The sequence below is a fragment of the Haliotis rufescens genome, unplaced genomic scaffold, assembly GCF_023055435.1.
Source record: "Haliotis rufescens isolate VD_foot unplaced genomic scaffold, xgHalRufe1.0.p SCAF_5, whole genome shotgun sequence".
NCBI lineage: Eukaryota > Metazoa > Mollusca > Gastropoda > Lepetellida > Haliotidae > Haliotis > Haliotis rufescens.
Window position 1 is genome coordinate 59680788 of NW_025964223.1, and position 27771 is coordinate 59708558.

The 27771-nt window shown below is 41.7% G+C and overlaps 1 protein-coding gene across 3 annotated transcripts in view; it reads right to left on the bottom strand.

Moving 5' to 3' along the window:
• Window positions 1-3206: 3206 nt before the first annotated feature.
• LOC124140336 (potassium voltage-gated channel subfamily KQT member 1-like) overlaps window positions 3207-27771 on the bottom strand; it is a 158923-nt gene continuing 134358 nt past the window's right edge. For all 3 annotated transcript variants that reach the window (XM_048384046.1, XM_048384048.1, XM_048384047.1), the window contains 7 exons: window positions 25474-25569; window positions 20695-20923; window positions 16483-16594; window positions 15280-15355; window positions 14411-14505; window positions 8253-8355; window positions 3207-6167 (listed from right to left, as the gene is read on the bottom strand). In XM_048384046.1, the coding sequence (XP_048240003.1) occupies window positions 6066-6167; window positions 8253-8355; window positions 14411-14505; window positions 15280-15355; window positions 16483-16594; window positions 20695-20923; window positions 25474-25569 (813 nt within the window). In that variant the 3' untranslated portion in view covers window positions 3207-6065. The remainder of the gene's footprint in view (window positions 6168-8252; window positions 8356-14410; window positions 14506-15279; window positions 15356-16482; window positions 16595-20694; window positions 20924-25473; window positions 25570-27771) is intronic.

A 27771-nucleotide genomic window follows, 5' to 3' on the forward strand; every position in this document is an offset into this window, starting at 1 on the left:
TGACACAAGTAACCGAGTCTGACCACTTGATCCATGTAGTCATCTCTTATGACGAGCACAGGTTACTGGAGACCTATAACATTTCCTTTTACTCTAAATGTAGTCTAGTGGTGCACATTTAGTAGACATACACTCTATTTCGTATCCTGCTCCTACATCCTGTACCTGCCATCAGTTCACTGTACACCTAGGTGGCAGTACAGTACAGAACAACATGGATAGAACTCAACAAGAAGTCTCATTCTTTAATGCTGTTTAGTATTGTATAAAATTCATGATTTTTATAACAGACAAACATTCAAGAAAACCAACATCTAGTTGCGGTCCCATCTGATCGGTAGTCAACACTGTATCAGACCGCTATATCTATATATATATACAAACAGAAAAAGGTAACAGTGCTTCATATAAAGTTCAATAAAAATAATTCTATTCTGAGATTAAATAATGCATCTCTAAATATTCATCTCCTTTACCTTGAGGTCATCATTCACAATATTAGGAGCCTAGCGTGATTGTTGGGACTATGATACTCATGCACATGTTTTTGTAATGTGAACAGCACACACTGATTGTTTAGTTATCACTTATCAGTTATCCTAAAAACACTTTTTTTTAACCGTACGTAACGCTTACACAATGCCACGGCTTGCTGAAAATCACCGTCTATACGCCGTGGGTATGCTGCAAGCAGGAATGGCGGAAAACGAAGTTGGCAGACATTTTAATGTTCACCGAAACACAATATCATCTCTTTGGAGACTTTATCTACAGCAGGGCAACACTCATGACTTGCCACGGGCTGGTTGTCATGATGTCAACAAGACAACCATATTCGGTTGGTGCATCTACAGATACGATACCAAACTGCCGCATTAACTTCTTGGACAATTCCTGGATTGAGGGCAGTTAGGCAGTATGAAACCCAACCGCTTGAGGGAGCCCAATTTTACTTCCAGGTCCCCGTCAGGCATGCCTGGCTTGGTGCAGACAGCATCTGAGGTTCAGGAGTCAAGACAAGGACTGTATACTGTCCACAAACAAGTCAAGGTTTCATCTGGACAGTTCTGATGGTCGTGCAAGTGTCAACAGGCATCAACAGGAGAACGTTATAGAAACACTTTAGGTGGCATCACAACTCATCATTGTTAATGGAAATTTGAATGGCGCACGCTACTGGGACGACATTGTTCAAGATCATGCACACGCAGGGATGTAATGTCATGTTGCAACAGGATAATGCCCACCTACATGTTGCATGTGTTGTAACAGACGTATTAAAGCAGCATAACATTACTGGATTGCCATGGCCCGCTGTTTCTCCAGACCTCTCCCCCATAGAACATGTCTAGGATGAGATGGATCGACACCTACGACAGGATCAGAACCAGCCAGTAATGCTGCTATCTCAGTTGAGCCAATCTTTGGTTGATATTTGGAACAATATCCCTCTGGCTGTTTTCAATCATCTGGTGTCTTCAATGCACTGCCACTGGTTGGCCTATATCAACCCAAATGGTGGTCACACACGATATTGACATTGTCAGTTGAGTTGTTACACCACCCCTCTTTTAGGGCGTCTCTCTGTCTCCTGTTAACAGTTATGGGTTTTGTACATGCATTTGTCATGATAAAAAATTGATCAGACAAATGACCATATATTATGTTATTTTCATCCAAACATAACATATGAAGTACAATTACCGTACTTTCTTCTGCTTGTATATATTGATCATCCGATTCTCCTATATTGCTATAGTTATTCTGTCATGCCATATGATAGTAATATGAAAGAATCGGGTGTTCTTTAACTTATTTTGAGTAGTACACATAATACACATGGCGATAATATCAATTAATAATAATAATCAAGTCAAACGAAACAGAAATCTAAACAAAATTCACAATTTACAAGAAGTGTTATGTTTCTATGCTTGTGAAGATGAATTGAGATTGTCAAGACCGGCTGACAATTAACCCAATCAAACAGAACCTGCAGAACAAGACCACAGTGCTGATGTCTCTATTTTGAGGGCACTTCAAATTGAATATTTGTTCTTCAGCCTCATTACTGTATATAATCTAAACATGAAGGGTCTAACTAGCCTAGCTACTTGTCCCTCGGTTCTAAATCAAATATACCGTATTCGACGTAATAAGCGCCCATGGCGATATTTGCTAATATATTGGCTTGTGAACAATCCCATTTAGCACTCCTTCCGATTGATCTATGTACACAAGACTTATTTATTCGCGTATAATACGCACTCGTGTGTTATATGCATTCTTAATTATGGGCAATTAAATTCTGGAAAAATATATCTGTCCTATATAAACATTTCAGTCTGTCAGCATAAACCACAAAATTTATCTTTCAACTCAGTTTTTTCCACCAAAATAATATTCTAATAAGAGCCCCCTATTTTTAATTTTGAGAGCGCCCTGGGCGCTTATTATGTCGAATACGGTAAGTGGTATTGTTTCTATGACCCAAAATTTCAAAACAAGCAAGTTATCTCCAAATTGTGGACTCTTGGATGAGATGAACCAAAACAACAATACTGGAAATAAAATCCATAGTATCTAATCATTAATATTCCATCAGTTGCTGATACACAAGTGTCAGATATGAGAAACTATCCAAATTGTGTAATCTTCAAACACAGATTCACGCTGTCCTTCAAAAGGACATAAATTCAAATTGACCACTGTATCGTCATTGGGGCAAGAGAATTGTTTGATAGACATCACTTAGAAGTTGATGGATGACAAGTAGACACAATTTATGGATAACAACTTCTTTATTTACTGTAAAGACGACATTGTCGGCTTCAATGGTATAAGGATCTATATCAAAACGTCGCTTTTATCCATAAATTGTCTACTTTGTGAGACAAAAGAAGCTGAAGAACCAATAATAAAGTTGGTGTGAACTAACTCCTGCCTAACCACACAACAAAATCAGTAACCTGAAATTCAAATTAAATGTACTGTATTCGACATAATAAGTGCCCAGGGCGGCCTCAAAATTAGAAATAGGGGGCTCTTATTAGAATAATATTTTGGTGAAAAACAGCAGAGTTGAAAGATTGTAAATTTCATGGTTTATGCCGACAGCTTGAAATGTTTATATACGACAGATATATTTTCCCAGAATTTAATTTCCAATAATAAAGAATGCATATAACACACGTATTATGCACGAATAAATAAGTCTTGTGTACATTGATTAATCGGAAGAGGTGCTAATTGGGATTGTTCACTAGCCAAATATATTAGCAAATATCGCCGTGAGCGCTTATTTGAGCGGGGCGCTTTAACGTCGTATACGGTAATCAAGATCAAGAATCAGAAAACATACAAGTTACGAGTTATATTCTAAACTACTGTACCTCCACTCATCAATATTTAGAAAATGTGCATAAGATATCTTGCAAATTATGTGTTGTCAAAACATTCCATTTTATTTCCCACAACACTTGCTTGCCTTCACAATGTAAATTTCATTTTCTGACTTACATGAGTATATTTTATTACCACTTCATACAACTTTATGATTGTGCTTTTAAATCATGGGTGAATGGGTGATGGAACACAGACATGGAATGAAAAACTGCTACTGGGTCTAAGACTGTGTGCCTCACTGGAGTCTCTAGATGTGAGGACAGAGCTGTGACCAAAGTAGGAATCTAGACACAGACTACTCACAGTCACACTCATCATCAGAACAGTTCTCGGAACAGTTCTCGAAGACTGAAGCACCATCACAAGGTCCATGCTAGAGTTACCTCCCTTACACCACCACAGCATGTAGCTCCCCTTACTTAAATAAAGATGCACATGATTTTAACATGATTGTATTTGTGGTTTGAATATCAGACCTCATGGTAACAATATTTACTCAGAACATAACCTTGGATTGTGGGTTTTTGAACACCTTAGCAACCTACCCTCCATGCACCCCTCGCACTGTCAGTTCACATTCCAAACGTCCTGCAAAACCACAACAGGCTCATGCTGTTTATCAAAAGATTTGCCGTTCATGGTTCTTATTAAAGCTGCCTGTGATACAAAACCTAAATCTCTTAAATGAATCTCAGACTTTGAATATATTCAATCTAAATTTGTCTAAAATCGGGTGCAACATCTCTCAATGCAATGAAAACGTCTTGTACACTGGGACTTTATATCTAAATATAGGACTTTAGATATATTACTAAATCCAATCAAAGTATATTTTTGGCAAGAATATATGTATATGCATCATGATTTTATTTGACTTTCAGGTTGTCTTCTGTATCTATGTGAGGAGCAACGGCCATGATTCATGCAAGAGTGACCTCCCTTGCAATATGTCCAAGTATTTCTGAGTATTATCATTTTGGAACCTCCACATTCAAATCCAAAGAAGGCATTCTTGATCCATGAAGAATCTGTCTTGAAGTCTGGATAACAGTTATATTTCCCTAGCTGTAAAGATATACAGGAACTAGAGACATCCATTGTGGAAAAAGCTACAGAGCTGTCGTCATGGTGACACTTTCATCTGCATGCTTGTGTATTACAATATCCCGGGCAACAAGCTATGTGACGCATGTCTCCAAGACACAGAGATGAACGGCCAGGTTAATATGTGACTGTACAATGATAAAGCTGGCCATGAATATTAATACACACAAGCATATATACTAATCTAATCTACATGACATGGGTGAATGGTGTTCACGACTGGGTAGTCACATTTCACTACTTGTGTTTATATATACTATAGTTACAATGAAGTCAGGATTGACATGGATTAACTTCTTCTTATGCATCATTTTGGTACGGATGCTGGTACTTCACCAAACAAGGTGCTGTAACTTACTTGATGAAAACCACATCCACACAGCTCTGTAGCTCAATCCATGTAATCGTCTGTGTCCATCTGGGCACTACCTGCATCTGTGTCATCAGGGCACGACCTGCATCCGTGACCATCAGGGCAGGACCAGAGTCCGTGACCATCAGGGCAGGACCAGCATCCGTGACCATCAGGGCAGGACCTGCATCCGTGACCATCAGGGCACGACCTGCATCCGTGACCATCAGGGCAGGACCGGCATCCGTGACCATCAGGGCAGGACCTGCATCTGTGACCATCGTGGCACGATCTACATCTGTAACCATCAGGGCAGGACCTGCATCTGTGACCATCAGGGCACGACCTGCATCCATGTCATCAGGGCACGACCTGCATCTGTGACCATCAGGGCAGGACCTGCAACTGTAACCATCAGGGCAGGACCTGCATCTGTGACCATCAGGGCACGACCTGCATCCATGACCATCAGGGCACGACCTGCATCTGTGTCATCAGGGCACAACCTGCATTTGTGTCATCAGGGCACGACCTGCATCTGTGTCATCAGGGCACAACCTACATCTGTGTCGTCAGGGCACGACCTACATCTGTGTCGTCAGGGCACAACCTACATCTGTGTCGTCAGGGCACAACCTACATCTGTGTCGTCAGGGCACGACCTGCATCTGTGTAGACTGTACAAACACCAACACACTGCTGTATATCTCATTTTTGGTGCAGCAAAAATCTAAGTAGTGAGGGTTATATAAATCATAAATCTCCTGTTCTGGAAATCCAATCAAATGCTCATGTATTGCACCAACCAACAAAGACTCAGTTACAACTGTCCATGTGTCTTGAGAATATGTACAGTTTGATTGTAAGTAGCACAATGTTCCTTCAGGGGATTCAAAGTCATATCTACAATGGCAGTCACACAGTGACTGTTTTTTTAGAGACTGGACATCAAGACGGGGCACAATGACGAACTTCACATACAGCCTCATCATGCAACAGAGGACAGGCACACTTGTGTACCATTTCCATCGTCATAGGAACGAGCAGTCTTGACACTGCAAACTTTTATCATCATGTTGCTCATGTTCCAGCTGCTGACTGAATGATGTCTGCTTCAAGTCTGCTTCAAATCTGCTTCATGTCTGCTACATATCTGGACCGCTAACAGACATTCATGGAATATTATCATCTATCAAAGGCAAGGTCATACTTCATCTTCCTTGGAATCTTCATTAACCATCCTGTTTTTCAGTAAGGAGTTGAGGAGATGTATCACTTGATCCATCTTCTGGTCCATACGAGACATCTGAAGGAGGAGCATTGGAGTTATAACACAGAATGACATGTGATACAGGGTCATACAACACATAATGACATGTGATACAGGGTCATACAACACAGAATGACATGTGATACAGGGACATACAACACAGAATGACATGTGATACAGGGTCATACAACATACAATGACATGTGATACAGGGTCATAAAACATACAATGACATGTAATACAGGGTCATACAACACAGAATGACATGTGATACAGGGTCATACAACATACAATGACATGTGATACAGGGTTATACAACATACAATGACATGTAATACAGGGTCATACAACACAGAATGACATGTGATACAGGGTCATACAACATACAATGACATGTGATACAGGGTTATACAACATACAATGACATGTAATACAGGGTCATACAACATACAATGACATGTACTACAGGGTTATACAACATACAATGACATGTAATACAGGGTTATACAACATACAATGACAAGTGATACAGGGTCATACAACACAGAATGACATGTGATACAGGGTCATACAACAGACAATGACATGTGATACAGGGTTATACAACATACAATGACATGTACTATAGGGTTATACAACACAGAAAGACATGTGATACAGGATTATACAACATACAATGACATGTGATACAGGGTCATACAACACAGAATGACATGTGATACAGGGTTATACAACATACAATGACATGTGATACAGGGTTATACAGCATACAATGACATGTACTGCAGGGTTATACAACATACAATGACATGTGATACAGGGTCATACAACATACAATGACATGTGATACAGGGTCATACAACACAGAATGACATGTGATACAGGGTTATACAACATACAATGACATGTGATACAGGGTTATACAACACAGAATGACATGTGATACAGGGTCATACAACATACAATGACATGTAATACAGGGTTATACAACACAGAATGACATGTGATACAGGGTCATACAACATACAATGACATGTAATACAGGGTCATACAACACAGAATGACATGTGATACAGGGTCATACAACATACAATGACATGTAATACAGGGTCATACAACACAGAATGACATGTGATACAGGGTCATACAACATACAATGACATGTAATACAGGGTCATACAACACAGAATGACATGTGATACAGGGTCATACAACATACAATGACATGTAATACAGGGTCATACAACACAGAATGACATGTGATACAGGGTCATACAACATACAATGACATGTGATACAGGGTCATACAACATACAATGACATGTGATACAGGGTTTTAAAAAAAAAGTGTTTTTCTCAAAACAAATGGAACTTAAGTATTAAGCCCTACCACTAAATAGACATATATCAAATCTCATTACATTTTCAACAAAACGTCCTGAGCAATGGCTATAAATAGGTTTTACTATGATGGTGCCATGTTGGCCATATTTAAAATCAATTTCTAAACTCTTGAATAACTTCAGGTGTAGAAACAAGCATACAAACATTCAGCTTCATTGGTCCAGTGTGGTTTTTGATAATATGTTTATGATGAAGGTCAGACAATCGATGATGGTCAACAGACAATGGATAAACATACCATGACATTAGCCTTATTAACTGTCAGCCGGGAGGGCTAAAGTAAGTCTTGCCTAAGGTAAGAATACAGTTCATGTTGTTTCCTGATATACTGAAACTAGACAATGAGTCATAACACTGAATTGCTTGCTACCACTTCGATGCTCTTCTTTTCCAACCTCAGCATGCAGATCTGGCTGTGATGAAAGTTATGTTTGTTTGTTTCTTGTTTAACGCCACACTCAGCAATATTCCAGCTATATGACAGCAGTCTATAAATAATTGAGTCTGGACCAGACAATCTAGTGATTGACATCATGAACATCGATCCACCAACTGGGATACGATGACATGCATCAACCAAGTCAGCGAGCCTGACCACCCGATCCCGTTAGTCGCTTCTTACGACATGCATAGTCTCCTTTTACATCAAGCATGGGTTGCTGAAGACCAATTCTACCCAGGTGTGTGATGTTCTACCGATCACCCAAATTAAGTCACCTGGTTTTCCATCTTGACTATCCTGGCGCTGATGGTGAGCCTCTCCTTGTCGCGGGAGTGACTGGAGTACAGGGTGCCCGGCTTCCCCAGCGTCTGGTCCAGTCTGAAACAACAACATCATCTCAGCATGATCACAGCCTCTCATTCCTGCTAAGGGTTGGTGGGGTGGCATTGTGGTTAAAGCGTTTGCTCATCACGTCAAAGACCCAGGTTTAATTCCCCACATGGATGCAATGTTTGAAGACCATTTGTGGTGTCTCCCTACTTGTTATTGCGTATTGGTAAAAGCGGCATAAAATCATACTCTCTCCTTGGTGTTTGATTCATCTCTAATTAAGGAATCATAAATTCATTTAAGTGACAGGATCTTTGTTTGAGGCAAAAAAGGTTTTAAAAATACAATATTTAGTTACGTGTAATGATTTGATCACGATAAGAAATTTCCAGCTGTTAGCCAAACCATTAGTCAAATGGTGAAAATGTCAGTGGGTGTTCCACACCAACAGGATAGTCGTTAGAGTTATCCCCCTTACCCTGTCAGTCACACCAGTACTGAACAGTCTGAATGGATTCGTAAAATGTGGAACACAGTTATTGAGGATGAGTACCTTGATACCAGAAAGGCTTTGCTACACACTTGATGGCATGCTGTCTGACAACCAGCAGTAAATGGGCACCTGGTTAAGGTATTAATACAGTGATTCCCAACCTCAAATGGTTGTCAGTAGGCTACACTCCTTCAAGTTTCTTGAACTCCCCTCTACAACCAGTGACATGCTGTCTCCTGGCAGTAATTAGACGAGGTCAGGTAAAACGTATAGTTTAAAGTGAAAGCATGATGATAAATTTTTGTAACATCCTTATGTAGCCAGCATGACGTACAATAGGCTACAGTGGCTGAGATTAAAATTGTGAAAACGTAAAAGCCCTGTTGCTCTTAATTAAAAGTACATAATTCGAGGTCTGTATTTGCAACTAATGAGGAGGCGTGCTTTAATTAGCACGACAGGCTAGGCCTGCAAACTGATTGGGTATTACCACTAGCTGGGTACGGAATATACGCAATCATGTCATTATTTGTTGGGAGACCTGTGTTGTATATATAAAGCCGGTATGGATTCCATGTATGACAGCAGTATGGCTAGTGGGGTGTGTTAAATAACCTTGATTTAACATGAAAAAAATAATTTTAACATTGTAAGATATTTTTTTCCTTTTTCAGTTTTAGGTGAACGGGTACCATCCCAACCCCCTTTCCCTCAATCTGTGCCATTATGACGTTAGACATTGATTGATCTTTGTAGTCAGTTAGAGCTAATTAACCAGAACGGTATTTGTCTCACCTACAGTCACTCGTCTCATAACAACATGAAATTACAGTAGGGGCGGTCGGGTAGCCTAGTGGTTAAAGCGTTTGCTCATCACACCGAAGACCCGGGTTCAATTCCCGACATGGGTACAATGTGTGAAGCCCATTGCTGGTGTCCCCCGCCATGATATTGCTGGAATATTGCTTAAAGCGGCGTAAAACCATACTCACTCACTCACTCACTACAGTAGATTATTGCATAATGTATGCCAGAAGGCAGTCCAGGTATCAAAAACACTCAGCCATGTGTATAGCGTAATGTAACACGTTAGGAAGTGACACGGATTCCCAGATCGAGTCAATGACATGTCGTGTCCAAGTTGGAGATCATCCTGATTATTGTCATCACTATTGTCAGTCAAAGGTTCAAACATGTAGGGCTTCACCTGTACTTGTTCCTCTGACATCACCAATTCATCTTCCAGGAAACATTTATACTGATAACTTGTAAACTAATGTCACTGTCAGAGTCGGACATATCAGAAATTTATGACCGATTTGAGCTCACGATATCATTTTATACACAGATCAGCCAATATTTTAAACAAAGAAAGTCTGACAAAAAAATATAGAGATGAGTTCCGTAATGCAGACAATCCACGCAATTAAAGTAATAGCATGTTTCACACATCGTTTTCTCACCGAATATTGACCTCAATTTGTGATTTAAATGGCCTTTGTCACATTTCCGCTGTTGAAAGAAAGAGGAGTATATTTCAATCCTTTAATCCCACCAATATGTAGAAAACTACAGAATACAACCGTCATTGCTAATTGTGGAAAAGAGAATGTCTAAGGGTTAAAAAGGGTAAAGAATAGGTTAGCTTTGCTGACCATGACCATGAATGGAGACTTGCCTGCTAGAGTGCGAACGGAGGGGTGGGCTTGTGGTGTGATCAAACGTGTAATTTTAGAGGTAGTTTGTGAGATCAAACGTGTAATTTTGGGTGGTAATTTGTTCCAACAAGACCATACATGCAGTCTCTCTGTATATTATGGCTCCGCCTCCGCTGTATTTTCGTTTCAGCCTTTGAAATTGATAGACATGACAAAAGTGCAAATAAGCTTATTTACGCGCCACTTTCGATGTTTTGAAGATGTTATGATCTATGCACTTTAAAGTTAGGTTCATGTCATGTGCGTGTGTGCGTGTGTGCGTGTGTGCGTGTGTGCGTGTGTGTGTGCGTTATCCCGGTAATGCCGAGTACCAGGCAGGGTATGGCAGTAAACACAACAGGTCCGTAGTGACTTAATGGTTCAGAGTAGCCTAGTGATTAAAGCATTCGCTCGTCACGCCAAAGTTCAAATCCCCACATGGGTACAATGTGTGAAGCTCATTTCAGGTGTCCCCAGCCGTGATATTGAAGGAATATTGCTAAAAGTGACGTAAAACCATGCTCACTCACTCACTCAATGGCGGTCATATCACTAGAACATTTGAGAATGGACTTTATTTATATTTATTGCATTAATGGAGGTATAAACGTAAACAAAAGGTATGCACAGAGTGTAAATCCACATCGTGTCCACACCAATCAGTAAACAGTAGTCTGGGAGCATGACCTCATTTATCTGTTTGGTTTAAGGAAACATAAACGCAAAATAATTGCTTGGTTAGCTCATGAAATGCCACAGAGATTACTGAGTGAGTGAGTGAGTTGGGTTTAACAGTATTCCAGTTATATCACAGCGTGTCAGCTAAATGTGGAAAGAACACCCAAAGTGAAGCAGGTCTCAGACATTTAGCACTTCCGTGAAACCCATGAACAAGGGTTATGGTGCTGATAAACCTAGAAACATAATCACGGCGAACCAAGATTCGAACCCACAATCATAGGTTTCTGGCATGCCTAAGGGACGCAACTCTGCACAGCAACCCGTGACCCCCCACGGAGATTACGGAGTGTGGGTAACAAAACAAAGTAACGGCTGTAAAGTGGTTTGACAAAGGGTGTGTTCTGACTAGTGCACTTCTACATCTAGAACTCAGTCATCTACTGTGTCCGTCGCCCCAGCTCTCTGATGAAGAGGTCGCAGTGAGACGGGGACGTTTATTACAGCTACATGTCTCTGCAACACAATCACTGGACATCAAGCCTAAGCCTATCCCAGCAGGTCAGCCTTCACCCAGCTGTAATGAGCTAGAGCTGTCTGCAGGTTTTACCATTACCACTCCATATCTGTCTGTAATTCAAATCCACTGTAATATTAGTTTAAGGTTTGGTGGGCCAATACCACATTGTTGAGGTGTTCGCATCGAGGGAAATGGCTTATGAGAGGAGAATGTCACCAGACAAGTCAATTAAAGATGCAGACCTATTTTAAGTATTAATTGTCACTGACTGTGTCATGTTGCATGTACAAGGTTTTCATAACAAATGTTTCATGAGTTGTAACAAATAGACAATCTCACTTGTCAACCGAGACCAAACCTATCAAGACAAGTTGATTAAACTTACAAATATCCGAGGCTTACTGGGGATAGTTTTACTTATATCATAAAATGTTGATATATTTGAGCTTTGAAGACATGAGAGTGAGAGTCTCTATCATCCAAAATCATTCTTCAATATTGTTCAGTAATAACCAGTGTCTTCAGTGTAAACAGTACAGCTACATCTTCAGGGGCAGATATTTGTGATGTCATTTGATTGTGAAGTCTGATGATGTCACAATGGCTTGCAAAGCATTGTGATGTCATCTCCTTGGAGATGTTGCTTCATCTTACCTAAAACAATGTTAGTAAGATATAATTAAATATTCGTTGTGTTCATTGAAATTCCTTTATTCTGATTAGCTGAATTGGTCACGTGTTATTGCATTCATTTAAGCATTGACTGTGTATTTTTTTCGGTTCATTGAGGTATGAATCGAAAAACCAATGTGCAAACTGTATGAATCCGCGTAGCGGATTCTTACAAAAGTTTGCACATTGGTTTTTCGATTCATACCTCAATGAACCGAAACAAATACACAGTCAATGCTTATAATTAAATTCGACAACATAAAACATGTTTTATCTACAATAGTTTAACCAAAAACAGTTGGATATATCAAAACAGACAAAAATGACGACATTGACAAACATTCCAGGTGTAGGAATACATACTGTAGCATGCATGAATCAGGTGATTGCTTAATTTATGCACATAAATTGACACGCCTACACTGTCAGTAGCCAATCAACGGAGAGCAGGATCAAAACAATGTTCATTGGACCTGTCAGTTAAGACAAGTGGCGAAAAGAACTGCAACAGTCAGACTGTAACGAACCGGAAGAAATATGTCCGGGAGAATTTTTTTAAGGCGGCTGTTTCAAATTACATGGTCAGTTACCGCCAGATTCAAACATTACTTCCCTGATTACGGTAAAACACAGTTGGAAAAATGCTAGTTAGAAAGGAAACCCGAAGTCATGAAAGTTGAACCGAGGCGAGCAGAAACAAAAACAGGCGAGCGAGCCTGCACGTTTGCTGTTTGATTCATTCTCGGCCTTCGGTTTCAAAGGTTTGTTTGGACAATGAATATGCATGAAAGTCGCTAAATGTCCTGTGCATGACGATACACGTGAGCAGAAAGGGATCCCTCGGCTGTAATATTGGGATTCCCCGACATTCCGAAGTAATAAAAGTAGTGCGCCTCGGTGGGCGTGGCTTAATTTTTTACATTCATTGGGAAATGAATGCAATAACACGTGACCAATTCAGCTAATCAAGAATTTCAATGAACACAACGAAAATTTAATTATTTCCCAATGAATGTAAAAAATTAAGCCACGCCCACCGAGGTGCACTACTTTTATTACTGCGGAATGTCGGGGAATCCCAATATTACAGTCGAGGGAATTCCCTTTCTGCTCACATGTATTGTCATGCACAGGACATTTAGCAACTTTCATGCATATTCATTGTCCAAACTACCCTTTGAAACCGAAGGCCGAGATTGAATGAAACAGCAAACGTGCAGGCTCGCTCGCCTGTTTTTTTCCTCCATGCCTCAGCTCAACTTTCATGTCTTCAGTTTTCATTTCTAACTAGCATTTTTCCAACTGTGTTTTACCGTAATCAGGGAAGTAATGTTTGAATTTGGCGGTAACTGACCATGTATTTTGAAACAGCCGCCCTCTCCCGGACATATTTCTTCCGGTTCGTTACAGTCTGACTGTTGCAGTTCTTTTCGCCTCCTGCCATAATTAACAGGTCCAATGAACATTGTTTTGATCCTACTCTACGTTGATTGGCTACTGACTGTGTAGGCGTGTCAAGTTATAAGCATAAATTAAACGATCACCTGATTCATGTCACGCCACTGTATGTATTCCTACACCTGGAAGGTTTATCAATCTCGTCATTTTGTCTGTTTTGATATATCCAACTGTTTTTGGTTAAACTGTTGTAGATAAAACATGTTTTACATTGTCGAATTTAATTATAAGCATTGACTGTGTATTTTTTTCGGTTCATTGAGGTATGAATCGAAAAACCGATGTGCAAACTTTTGTAAGAATCAACTATGAGGATTCATACAGTTTGCACATCCGTTGTTTCGATTCATACCTCAATGAACCGAAAAAAATATGCAGTCAATCCTTAAATGTATAGAGATTCTTTTCACGATTTTTCACAATCTTTATGTGTTCATTGTTCTTTTCATTATGTCTTGTATCTGTGGTTTTTACACCTGGTATCTGGGTTTAACATAAATTATTTCAACAAGGTGTATTTGACACATTGTCAAAGCTGATATGTGGATGGTTTCTGACTGATGACCTTGACCTTGACCTGCTCACCTCCTCTGTAGCTCTTTGATTCTGACCATCATGTTGAGATGTCCCTGAGAATACTGCTCTATCACATCACGTACATCGTACGGCTTGCGAGCTTGCTGCAAACAACAACATTACGTTTGTTATCGGGGAAGCTGATGATATATGAATGTCTTCCTTTATTTCAGCTGCACTAACAACAATATCTATATTTTTAGGGTCAAGGGCTGCTGCGGGTTAGCCTAGTGGTTAAAGCGTTCACATGTCAAGACAAGGGTCTGGGTTCGATTCCCCACATGGAAACAATTATGTGTGAAGCACATTTCTGGTGTTCCCGTTATGATATTGCTGTAATATTGCTAAACGTGGCATAAAACAATACTCACACACTCTCTCACTTACTCTAAAGTTAAATATCTCAATGACATCATATACACTTAGTAGAGAAATCAAGTTATCTCATCTAATCTAGAAGTGGGACAGTACAGAGATGCATCCGTGGATCGCGATTTTTACTTCTCGATACAAGTATCGATCACAATTGCACACTAAGTAGAAATATTGATTCTAACCTTAAATGTTGGTTTTAATAACTGTTCCACCAAACACTAATCAGTAGTGCAAGTTAATAGTGAAAACATACATATTTTAATTTGTTGCGCCATACTTGACACTGACAGCTGTAAAACATCAGTGGGCCAGGTAGTCGGCCATCCTGTCTATGTCGAAGATGGCTTACACGCCACAGATAAGAGCACACGTGAGTATGGTGTTACATATTGGATCGTGAGTAAGGTATTGTGATACGTATCTGATGGCACAGTTGGTGTATCGTCTGAGCCTGAATCTAATTCCATCAAATATTTAATTACCCTGGTAACTAAATGTCTTACCTGGAATTTTCTTCTTGAAACAAAATACTTTATTTTTCGTATCACTCTTATAGCTGTTTTATGAGCTAATGTCAATCTGGAAAATAAAATTATCTTGAGTGATCATCTTCATCATGAATGATGACATGTGTTAGCAAACATCTGAAAATAGGCTGACACAACAGAACGATGCCTTCACACGGTATCTCCAAGTCCCATGTTTATAATGGTATGTCATGGAACATTTCAAAACAATTACAGTCAAATGCATGATTGAGTGAAAGTTGTTGAATGTGTTAGCAATATTACAATTATTTCATGACTGTCTGTAAACTTTTGAGCCTAGACCAGGCAACCAGTGAAAGTAAATAGTGTCAAGGCACTGTAGCTCACATGGATATGTATTTGGCTGTCTAAAATGACAAAGATTGGCACTGAACTGGGGTGAGGTGAAATGGGGTTTAACATCGCGTCCAAGATTATTGCACTTATAGCGTGTGTGTGTGTGTGTGTGTGTGTGTGTGTGTGTGTGTGTGTGTGTGTGTGTGTGTGTGTGTGTGTGTGTGTGTGTGTGTGTGTGTGTGTGTGCACGTCTGTGTGGCTGTGTGTGTGTGGCTGCTTGTACTAGTCCGGACTGAGGCTGATTTATAGTGCTGGCACACTGAGATACCATGCTGTAGTTCAACATGAATATCTCACTCAGACACAGTTTACCGACTCCGAGCCGACCAGTCCTTGTTTTAGCCCCTTAATGCCGAGCTCTAGACAGAGTAACGTCTTTTGGAATGACGAATCCGTGGAACGAACCCCGAACCTTCCGCACTCCGGGCAGACGCTCTACCACTAGACCACGGAGGCGGTCTCTCTAAACAGAATTTGATGTCAGCATTGATATTTAAGTACTGACTACAGTGCCAAAAATGCATTTTGAGAGATTTTAAGAGCATAGTGACAACTCTACTCAGCGGAAAAAGTTATTGTGACATGGAATTTTGTCATTGGTAATCTTGTAAATGAATTTGGGGATTTGAACCAGAGAAAGAGTGTGTTAGAATGGCCGATGCAATGCACCCAAGCACTTGTTGATCATTACCATACTTTGAAACATTTGTTATTCTATGTAATAACATTACAGTAAAAGTTTAACAATGATTCTGTTTGTTGTCTGTGTGTCACAATAACTTTTGCCTTTGAGTGTAGGTGAAAATGCTGTGTGATACTTACTGCACAACTTTCTCTGTCTCCTCCCCATCATAGTCTGTGTCTTCGATGTACTGCTCGTTCCCTCCACAGATGCTGGGGCGATGGCTGTCCTTGCGTCCTCCACGCGGAGTACCTGAACACAACACTTACAATGATGTCCACGACTTTCCAGCAGGGCATTGAGTCATCCATCAGATGATATCATTAACTTTCACTGTAGTCACCCTATTCCTGGCTTTACCCTTTTAGCCCTATGACTGAACGTGTTTGTGTAACATTTCTCAACACTCAACTAGCAGTCGGGAGTTGTGCCGGCGGTGAGATGGGAGATAGCCACCTCGAGGAGTGGAGGTGGACTGAGGGTATTCATATGCCTAGGAGGGATTGCGATACTTCAAATAAATAAAATGTTCTAGAAAATATGACGTTGGTCTGTAAGTAATCGAGTCTGGACCAGACAATCCAGTGATTGACAACATGAGCATCGATCCATGCAATTGGGATCGACGAAATGCATCAACCAAGTCAGTGAGCCTGACCACCCGATCCCGTTAGTCACCTCTTACGACAAGCATAGTCGCCTTTTACGGCAAGCATCGGTTGCTGAAGGTCGACCTATTCTACCCCGGATCTTCACAGGCCTGATAAAAGATCCTGTCTCTGACATAAATCAGAGAATATTAAATGGTCATTTCCTAAGCATGATAGCATATAGACAGGTACAAGCCCTTTACTCCTTGGGACAAGGCATCTGTGTCCTCATGAGGCCATTGGTCCAAGTCCAGGCTGCTCAGGAATTTCATGGCCGCCATACATATATGTATTAAACTTAATACAGAATCTATCTCAATTCATGACATTCCCAAAACTTGGTATTTCTCATTTCATTACATTGCAAATAAATGGTGTTTCCCTATTCATTACATAACAAAAAGGGGTCGTCGGGTAGCCTTGCGGATAAAGCATTTTCTTGTCACACCGATGACCCCGGTTTGAATCTTGACAAAGGTACAATGTGTGAAGCCCATTTCTGGTGTCCCTGCCCGTGATATTGCTGGAATATTGCTAAAAGCTGGGTAAAACTATACTCACTCACTCACATAACAAAAAATTGGTATTTTTCCACAGACACATCACCAGTTGAGTTGTGTTGAAATACCAATCATGGAATTAACTGTACAGTTCAATATACCTTCATAAAAGTGGTCTGATGCAATATGCCTTCATAAAAGTGGTCTGATGCAATATGCCTTCATAAAAATGGCCTGATGCAATATGCCTTCATAAAATTGGTCTGATGCAATATGCCCTTATAAAATGTTCTGATGCAATATCCCTTCATAAAAATGGCCTGATGCAATATGCCTTCATAAAAATGGTCTGATGCAATATGCCTTCATAAAAATGGTCTTATGCAATATGCCTTCATAAAAATGGTCTTATGCAATATGCCTTCATAAAAATGGTCTGATGCAATATGCCTTCATAAAAATGGTTTGATGCAATATGCCTTCATAAAAATGGTCTGATGCAATATGCCTTCATAAAAATGGCCTGATGCAATATGCCTTCATAAAAATGGTCTGATGCAATATGCCTTCATAAAAATGGTCTTATGCAATATACCTTTAAAAAAATGGTCTCATGCAATATGCCTTCATAAAAATGGTCTGATGCAATATACCTTTAAAAAAATGGTCTGATGCAATATGCTTTCATAAATGTGGTCTGATGCAATATGCCTTCCAAACAAATTGAACAATGCCATATGCCTTTTTAAGACACATGAGAATAGCATAATCTTTTGTGTTCATTAAAAGACAAAAGATGCAAAACAAAACAGTATCCAGTATGACAGTTTGACACGTCATCACTTCCTGTTGCATCTGACCTGGGATTTCAACTCTTTCCTTGAAACCATAACTTTTTTCGAAATGTTTTAATTTTTAAGAAAAGGTCATTTAGTCACATAAATCACCAGGTTTCCACAGAGCAATTAGATCTGATTTATGTTGTAAATGATCAAAAACATTTTGACAAAACTTCATCATCAGTCAATCCCAATAACAAGAAGTAGTGAATAAGCAGCTGTACCGAAGCCCTCTGTGTTTGAGATGTATCTACGTCTACTCACACAGCCTCGTGAGTACAGCGTAAACCTTGACAAGAAACTGAAAACCTCATTAAATATCAGCTGTTTGCCACACAGAATACATTTACTCCAATTGACAAGATGCTCAACTTCTTGTCAAACTAACAATGATTAAAATGAACATTAAAAGCGCCTGTTGGTCAATAACCTCTTCATGGTATCTTTTTGTATGACCTCAATTTCATTTCACTAATAAACATTTTCAGACAATAAATAATGTGCATATTAGTAAAGCACCAATTCCTCACCCAAAAGTGAGTGAGTGAGTATGGTTTTATGCTGCTTTTAGCAATATTCCAGGGATACCGGAAATGGGCTTCACACATTGTACCCATGTCGGGAATCGAACCTGGGTCTTAGGCGTGACGAGCAAACGCTTTAACCACTAAGCTACCCGACCGCCCCCACAGCCTAAAGCATGCATAAAGCACTACATTATTACCCTGGTCAATGGATCAGTATGCACACAATTTTCTTTCTCAGCTCCCAGGGGAGTATACAAGCCAAGCTGTATCTGATGTGCTAGAAGGTTAACAGTCACATTACCCTCTCATCCTACCAGGTACCCGATCACTGCTGAGTAATCAGAGGCATATTTCCAACAAAGTCACTTGCTTAAGGAGACACAACATCCCCAACAGTGTAGACACTCTCAGGAACCAAGTTGCCGAACAGTCACCCATCCAACTACTCTCCACAGCCAACACTATATAATATTGACAGGATTAGTGAGTGAGTGAGTGAGTGAGTGAGTGAGTGAGTGAGTGAGTGAGTGAGTGAGTGAGTGAGTATGGTTTTATGCCGCTTTTAGCAATATTCAAGCAATATCATGGCGGGGGACACCAGAAATGGGCTTCACACATTGTACCTGTGTCAGATATCGAACCCGGGCCTTAGGCGTGACGAGCTAACGCTTTAACCACTAGGCTACCCGACCTCCCCGACAGGATTAGTAATAGCTACAGCCCTAAATAGCCAGATCATGTCTGTAAGCTGTTTAATATTCACAATTTCAAACTGAGAAATACGACATTTATTGCCTTTGGCCAGGGCAAAGATATTGTGTGTTATACCACAGGGCATTCCTATTCAGCCTGAAAATTTAGCAAAGGTTACAAGTTTTTCCAAAGATCATTTGAGTAGATGAACTATTTCTACATGAGTAAGTGAGTATGGTTTATGTCACTTTTAGCAATATTCAAGCAATATCATGGCTGGGGACACTAGAAATGAGCTTCACACATTGTACCTATGTTGGAAATCGAACCCGGGTCTTTATCGCGACGAGTGAACACTTTAACCACAAGGCTACCCGACCACCCCATTTCTACATGAGAATATGCATAACAAACATAGGCCGTAAAAACAAACATGAATCTCAGTGCAAACCTCATATTGCACCTTTAAGGTTATGTACAGACAGCAGCATTTGCAACAAGCAAGAAAGAAGCATGCATATATTATTGACCAACTTTCTACATGACTTAGATCATGGATTATACAAGAGTATCAGGATGAAATTTGAAAGTTTTTTTAATCTGATCCAAGCCAAAGCAAACAAATGTTGTGTTTTACTGACACAATCAGTATTGCTTCACATATTGCTTCATGGTTCTGTCATGTTTTACTTGTTTTATTTGTTTTACGTTAGTGTGAAGCAGGCACACTTTTGACAAGCGCTGCTCACCGGCCTGAACGTAAACTGCCAGTCAAAACAAAGTCCATATTTGATGGTGGGTAAAAATGAACAAATAAGAAATGGGTATTCCATTTTGATGTATTTGATAACGATATCATAGCTGTGTTTGGATCATAAGATTGCAGTGTTTTGACGACTGCTTTCAGCCTAGTAACGTTTTGATGATGTTTGTAATGTTTTCATCAAATCCTAAGGTAAAGTATGTGCTTTACTTAGCCTGGTGGTTGGTATCTGGGGGTCATCCATGATTAAAAAAAAGTATCTGCAAAATATATGAAAGGAATAAAAGATTGTATATGCAAGGGTGATCAAGGTAATGTAAAAAGGTAGGTCAATATTACTGAAAAGTGATAGGTCATTAGTAACTCGTGAAAAAGCAAACCTAGTTTTTCATCGGTATAAGATATTGACGACACACTTTCTCGATGTAGATGATTGGAAGCTGTGGTGCCGATGTCGAGGCGTGACGCTCGACGTTTGCGTAATGTCAGACTTGCACGCCGCGCCACACGGGCAAATACTGTCTCTTCATTGGTTGGATCATGGACATGAATCTTCCACGTGGCTTCTGACTTGGAGTTGGGATCTGAGGCATGACATCTCCACAGACACTGGAGACAGAGAAGAAACATGAGTGAGTGAGTGAGTGAGTGAGTGAGTGAGTGAGTGAGTGAGTGAGTGAGTGAGTGCGTGCTTGCGTGAGTGAGTGAGTGAGTGAGTGAGTGGGTGGGTGGGTGAGTGAGTGAGTGAGTGAGTGGGTGGGTGGGTGAGTGAGTGAGTGAGTGGGTGGGTGGGTGGGTGGGTGGTTGGGTGAGTGAGTGGGTGGGTCGGTGGGTGGGTTTGTGAGTGAGTGAGTGAGTGAGTGAGTGAGTGAGTGAGTGGCCTCATTGTTTCTAAGGACATACCGGGGCCAGTGGATTGGCCATGTGGGTAAAGCGTTCACCTGGCATGCGGTAGGCCCGGGTTTGATTCTCAACATGGATACAATGTGTGAAGCCCATTTATGTTCTCCCCTGCCATGTTATTGCTGGAATGTTTCTAAAAGCAGAGTAAAACTATACTCCCTCACTCACTCTGTCAGCACATGAAACAAACGTTATAATTCAGATAACACTTTCTTTGTAAAGTTCAGATTCTCGTGGAAGCCTCAGTTGCTGAGTGGGTTAGATCGCTGACTTTGTGCGATTAGTTGCCTCACTGTGGAAGTGTGGTTTCGAATCCCGGGTGGGACTCAACCCAGCCTAGTAGTTAAAGCATTCGCTCGTCACGCCGAAGAACCGGGTTCGATTCCTGACATGGTTACAATGAGTGAAGCCCATTTCTGGTGTTCCCCGCCGTGTTATTGCTGGAATATTGCTAAAAGCGGCGTAAAACCAAACTCACTCACTCACTCACTCACTGCATGACGGCACAAGCTCAACTGAACCTCCTCCCCAGTTGTCTGAACAATATGGTGGCCTGTAACGCTGCATGTGTTGACTGTCAATAAGTCCGACAATAAGTCTGGCTTTCCTGGACCCTCTGCTCCTGTGATTCTGTTTATATCAACTCCACTGAGCCGTGCAATACCACCGTTCTATAGAGCCTTATCCTGGCTGGACACATGGGCACAGATAGCGTGTCCTGTGACATCCACGACCATCCAGTTCAGGAGATATCTGTTTGACATGTTAGCCACAACACTGATCAGTGTATTCTGTGACCCGTGAAGATCCGGGGTAGAATTGTTCTTCAGCAACCCATACTTGTCGTAAAAGGCGACTAACGGGATCGGGTGGTCCCCTCGCTGACTTGGTTGATGCATTTAATCGTATTCCAACTGCTTGGATTGATGCTCATGATGTCAATCACTGGATTGTGTGGTCCAGACTTGAGTATTTACAGATCGCCGTCATATAGCTGTGATATTGCTGAGTGCGGCATTAAACAACAAACAAACAAAAGTGTATTCTGTGACATCCACTACCATCCAGTATAGGAGATATGCCTGAACACACAGATCTAGTTCAATTGAATACATGTTCTTGTGAACAGCAGGTGACCTTTGCATTGGTGGGTGAACTCTGCCGTCTTTGATGTCCACAAAGTTGTGCAGTCGGAGTACTGCAGGAAGTTGGCATGACTTCCCGCTTATCCTGAGACAACTTTGATCACATCCACGAATGCAATACGATGTGACAGCTCCCTCAGACATGGCGGTTCAGCTTCCAGCAAGTCCTGTATTCTCAGCAAGGAGGCACCATGAAGGCTGACACATTGTTGGGTGAGTGGGTGAGTGAGTGAGTGAGTGAGTATGGTTTTACACTGCTTTTAGCAATATTCCAGTAATATCACGGCGGGGGACACCAGAAATAGGCTTCACACATTGTACCCTTGGCGGGAATCGAACCCGGGTCTTCGGTATGACGAGCGAACGCTTTAACCACAAGGCTACACATAGTTGGCATGTCACCATGGCTAATGAGGACTTGAAGTTAACCACCATGCTTGTCAATATATAACATACTGGCAACTTTGGGGCTAAACATAATGCACTATTTAGCCTTGAATTTCTACAAAGCCAATTTTCATGATCTTGAATATCCTGCCATATCTCAGCTTCTGATTCTGGCAGTGACTTTTTGAATCACATGTTCTTGAAACATTTACTCATGTGGCAGTCATCTTATCAGGGATGTCTCACCTGAATGACTATTGCTGCTGCAGGTACTGCCTCCTCACGACCCATATGGGATGTCTCACCTGAATGACTATTGCTGCTGCAGCTACTGCCTCCTAACGACCCATATGAGATGTCTCACCTGTCTGACTATTGCTGCTGCAGGTACTGCCTCCTAACGACCCATATGGGATGTCTCACCTGTCTGACTATTGCTGCTGCAGGTACTGCCTCCTAACGACCCATATGGGATGTCTCACCTGTATGAGTGTTGCTGCTGCAGGTACTGCCTCCTCACGACCCATATGGGATGTCTCACCTGAATGACTATTGCTGCTGCAGCTACTGCCTCCTAACGACCCATATGGGATGTCTCACCTGTATGAGTGTTGCTGCTGCAGGTACTGTCTCCTAACAACCCATATGGGATGTCTCACCTGTATGACTATTGCTGCTGCAGGAACTGCCTCCTAACGACCCATATGGGATGTCTCACCTGTCTGACTATTGCTGCTGCAGCTACTGCCTCCTAACGACCCATATGAGATGTCTCACCTGTCTGACTATTGCTGCTGCAGGTACTGCCTCCTAACGACCCATATGGGATGTCTCGCCTGTCTGACTATTGCTGCTGCAGGTACTGCCTCCTAACGACCCATATGGGATGTCTCACCTGTATGACTATTGCTGCTGCAGGTACTGCCTCCTAACGACCCATATGGGATGTCTCGCCTGTCTGACTATTGCTGCTGCAGGTACTGCCTCCTAACGACCCATATGAGATGTCTCACCTGTATGACTATTGCTGCTGCAGGTACTGCCTCCTAACAACCCATATGGGATGTCTCACCTGAATGACTATTGCTGCTGCAGCTACTGCCTCCTAACGACCCATATGAGATGTCTCACCTGAATGACTATTGCTGCTGCAGGTACTGCCTCCTAACGACCCATATGGGATGTCTCACCTGTATGACTATTGCTGCTGCAGGTACTGCCTCCTAACGACCCATATGGGATGTCTCGCCTGTCTGACTATTGCTGCTGCAGGTACTGCCTCCTAACGACCCATATGAGATGTCTCACCTGTATGACTATTGCTGCTGCAGCTACTGCCTCCTAACGACCCATATGAGATGTCTCACGTGTATGACTATTGCTGCTGCAGGTACTGCCTCCTAACGACCCATATGGGATGTCTCACCTGTATGACTATTGCTGCTGCAGGTACTGCCTCCTAACGACCCATATGGGATGTCTCACCTGAATGACTATTGCTGCTGCAGGTACTGCCTCCTAACAACCCAAATGGGATGTCTCACCTGTATGACTATTGCTGCTGCAGGTACTGCCTCCTAACGACCCATATGGGATGTCTCACCTGAATGACTATTGCTGCTGCAGCTACTGCCTCCTAACGACCCATATGGGATGTCTCACCTGTATGAGTGTTGCTGCTGCAGGTACTGCCTCCTAACGACCCATATGGGATGTCTCACCTGAATGACTATTGCTGCTGCAGCTACTGCCTCCTAACGACCCATATGGGATGTCTCACCTGTATGAGTGTTGCTGCTGCAGGTACTGTCTCCTAACAACCCATATGGGATGTCTCACCTGTCTGACTATTGCTGCTGCAGGAACTGCCTCCTAACGACCCATATGGGATGTCTCACCTGTATGACTATTGCTGCTGCAGGTACTGCCTCCTAACGACCCATATGGGATGTCTCACCTGTATGACTATTGCTGCTGCAGGTACTGCCTCCTAACGACCCATATGGGATGTCTCGCCTGTCTGACTATTGCTGCTGCAGGTACTGCCTCCTAACGACCCATATGAGATGTCTCACCTGTATGACTATTGCTGCTGCAGGTACTGCCTCCTAACGACCCATATGAGATGTCTCACGTGTATGACTATTGCTGCTGCAGGTACTGCCTCCTAACGACCCATATGGGATGTCTCACCTGTATGACTATTGCTGCTGCAGGTACTGCCTCCTAACGACCCATATGGGATGTCTCACCTGAATGACTATTGCTGCTGCAGGTACTGCCTCCTAACAACCCAAATGGGATGTCTCACCTGTATGACTATTGCTGCTGCAGGTACTGCCTCCTAACGACCCATATGGGATGTCTCACCTGAATGACTATTGCTGCTGCAGGTACTGCCTCCTCATGACCCATATGGGATGTCTCACCTGAATGACTATTGCTGCTGCAGCTACTGCCTCCTAACGACCCATATGAGATGTCTCACCTGTCTGACTATTGCTGCTGCAGGTACTGCCTCCTAACGACCCATATGGGATGTCTCACCTGTATGACTATTGCTGCTGCAGGTACTGCCTCCTAACGACCCATATGGGATGTCTCACCTGTCTGACTATTGCTGCTGCAGGTACTGCCTCCTAACGACCCATATGAGATGTCTCACCTGTCTGACTATTGCTGCTGCAGGTACTGCCTCCTAACGACCCATATGGGATGTCTCACCTGTATGAGTGTTGCTGCTGCAGGTATCTGTCTGTTGAAGTGCTTCTGGCGCTGCTTCTGTTGGACTTTTAGAGCAAAACCTGAACCAAGGATACCCTGAAACACAGCACATCTTCAGTGAACAAAAGGCAACAAATTCTGACAATGCTGCAATACAGTACATGTTATAACTATTTTTGTCTTGTCTCCCAGACCCTAGAAAATAAATTTATATAAGAGCCCAAATCAAGTCTGGAATGATTGAGCAAGCCTAGATTGCCTTAGCTCTAGGGTTACTGAAATTACGAATGTGTCCTGGGCTCCATTTGGATTTAATTTTTTATTTTGAAGAGATATATCTTTAAATAAAATAACTTTATTTCCGTGACTAACTTTTCACACAACCGTAGGTCTGTAACAGTTCACTGAAGTGTCTGATGTATAGATATACTTTGTGTAACATTTACATTTCTTCAAAAACAAATTCTGGTTAAACCAGCTTTAACAAATCAAATTCTACTTGTCAGCCAGCAATAATGAGTGCTAATTGTTCATTGGATCAACACAGTGGTGACAGAGGTTGCCTTGAAACAATCAGAGAATGACCCAGGTGTGTTTATCATTCAGTGATGTTTTACACGCAATGCCAGATATTAAAAGGATAGCATCACTGATTGAGATGTGATATCCATGTATTAATTTTAAACTGACAGGCACATAGCCCATGTGAAACAGGAGTTGATACAAACTGTAAACAGCCATATATAGTATTACAGTCCCTCGCATTCATGTTTAAGAAGAGATGGCCGTGTACAGAAATGAAGTGGAGGATAATCACACAGAGGCTGGTGGTTTGATTTCACAGCCTCTTGCACAGTGCTCTGCTAAGTTCAGCAGCCCACTCCATCCACCTTAGCATTACCAGTCAGAGTGTTGCTGTGGGAGTGTGGTATGAGTGTGTGTGTGTGTGAGAGAGAGAGAGAGAGAGAGAGAGTGTGTGTGAGAGAGAGTGTGTGTGAGAGTGTGTGTGTGAGAGAGTGAGAGTGTTTCTGTGAGAGTGCATGTGAGTGTGGTATGAGTGTGTGTGTGAGCTTGGTATGAGTGTTTCTGTGAGAGTGCATGTGAGTGTGGTATAAGTGTGTGCATGTGAGTGTGTGAGCGTGGTATGAGTGTGTGTGAGAGAGAGTGAGTGTGTGTGTGTGTGTGAGCGTGGTATGAGTGTGTGTGTGAGAGTGCATGTGAGTGTGTGAGCGTGGTATGAGTGTGTATGTGAGTGCATGTGAGTGTGTGTGTGAGTGTGTGTGTGAGAGTGCATGTGAGTGTGAGTGTGGTATGAGTGTGTGAGTGTGAGATTGCATGTGAATGTGTGTGTGTGTGTGTGTGTGTGTGAGACAGTGCATGGCAAAGTGAGTATGGTCTGAGTGTGTCTGTGAGAGAGTGTGTGTGTGTAAGAGTGCATGTGAGTGTGGTATGAGTGTGTGTGTGTGTGAGCGTGGTATGAGTGTGTGTGTGTGAGAGTGCATGTGAGTGTGAGTGTGTGTGTGTGAGCGTGGTATGAGTGTGGGTGTGAGAGTGCATGTGAGTGTGAGAGTGCATGTGAATGTGTGTGTGTGAGAGTGAGAGTGCATGTGAATGTGTGTGTGTGTGAGAGTGCATGGGAGAGTGGTATGAGTGTCTGCGTGTGAGTGCATGTGAGTGTTGTATGAGTGTGTGTGTGTGTGAGAGTGTGTGTGAGTGTGTGAGAGAGTGTGTGTGTGTGTGAGTGAATGTGAGTATGTGTGTGAGTATGAGAGAGAGAGATAGAGAGTGTGTGTGTATGACGTTTGTGTTTACCTATAAGGACAGCAAGTCGCAACAGCAACAGAACCACAATTTGTCGAATGATGTCAACAATCTTTAGCTATGATGTTGTTTCCGACCTCACGCCACAATAAGATTCAAATGACGTAAACAATAATGTCGGGATAACGGAAACAATACACTGTTGTCTCATGACGTGATATTGTGACAGATACAACATTGTACATATTTATTTTATTCACCTTCAGTATCTGCTTTTAAGTGTTCAACTTTTATGTTTAATCATTAGTTAAGATAGATTAAATGTAGTTAATGTGTCCTTCATGTTGTAAGCCTTAACAAACCCAAGCCATGACATTCTCAACTGATTGGCCAAGCTAACCCTCAAAGTTGACCCTTTGTCTCACTGCATGTTCTCAGTCTGCACACATTTTCTGCATAGACAAGTTGCCAAGTGAAATCATCTAAAATCAGGTTAGTTTAATATGTATGTGTATACTTGTATTGTTGTTATTGCAG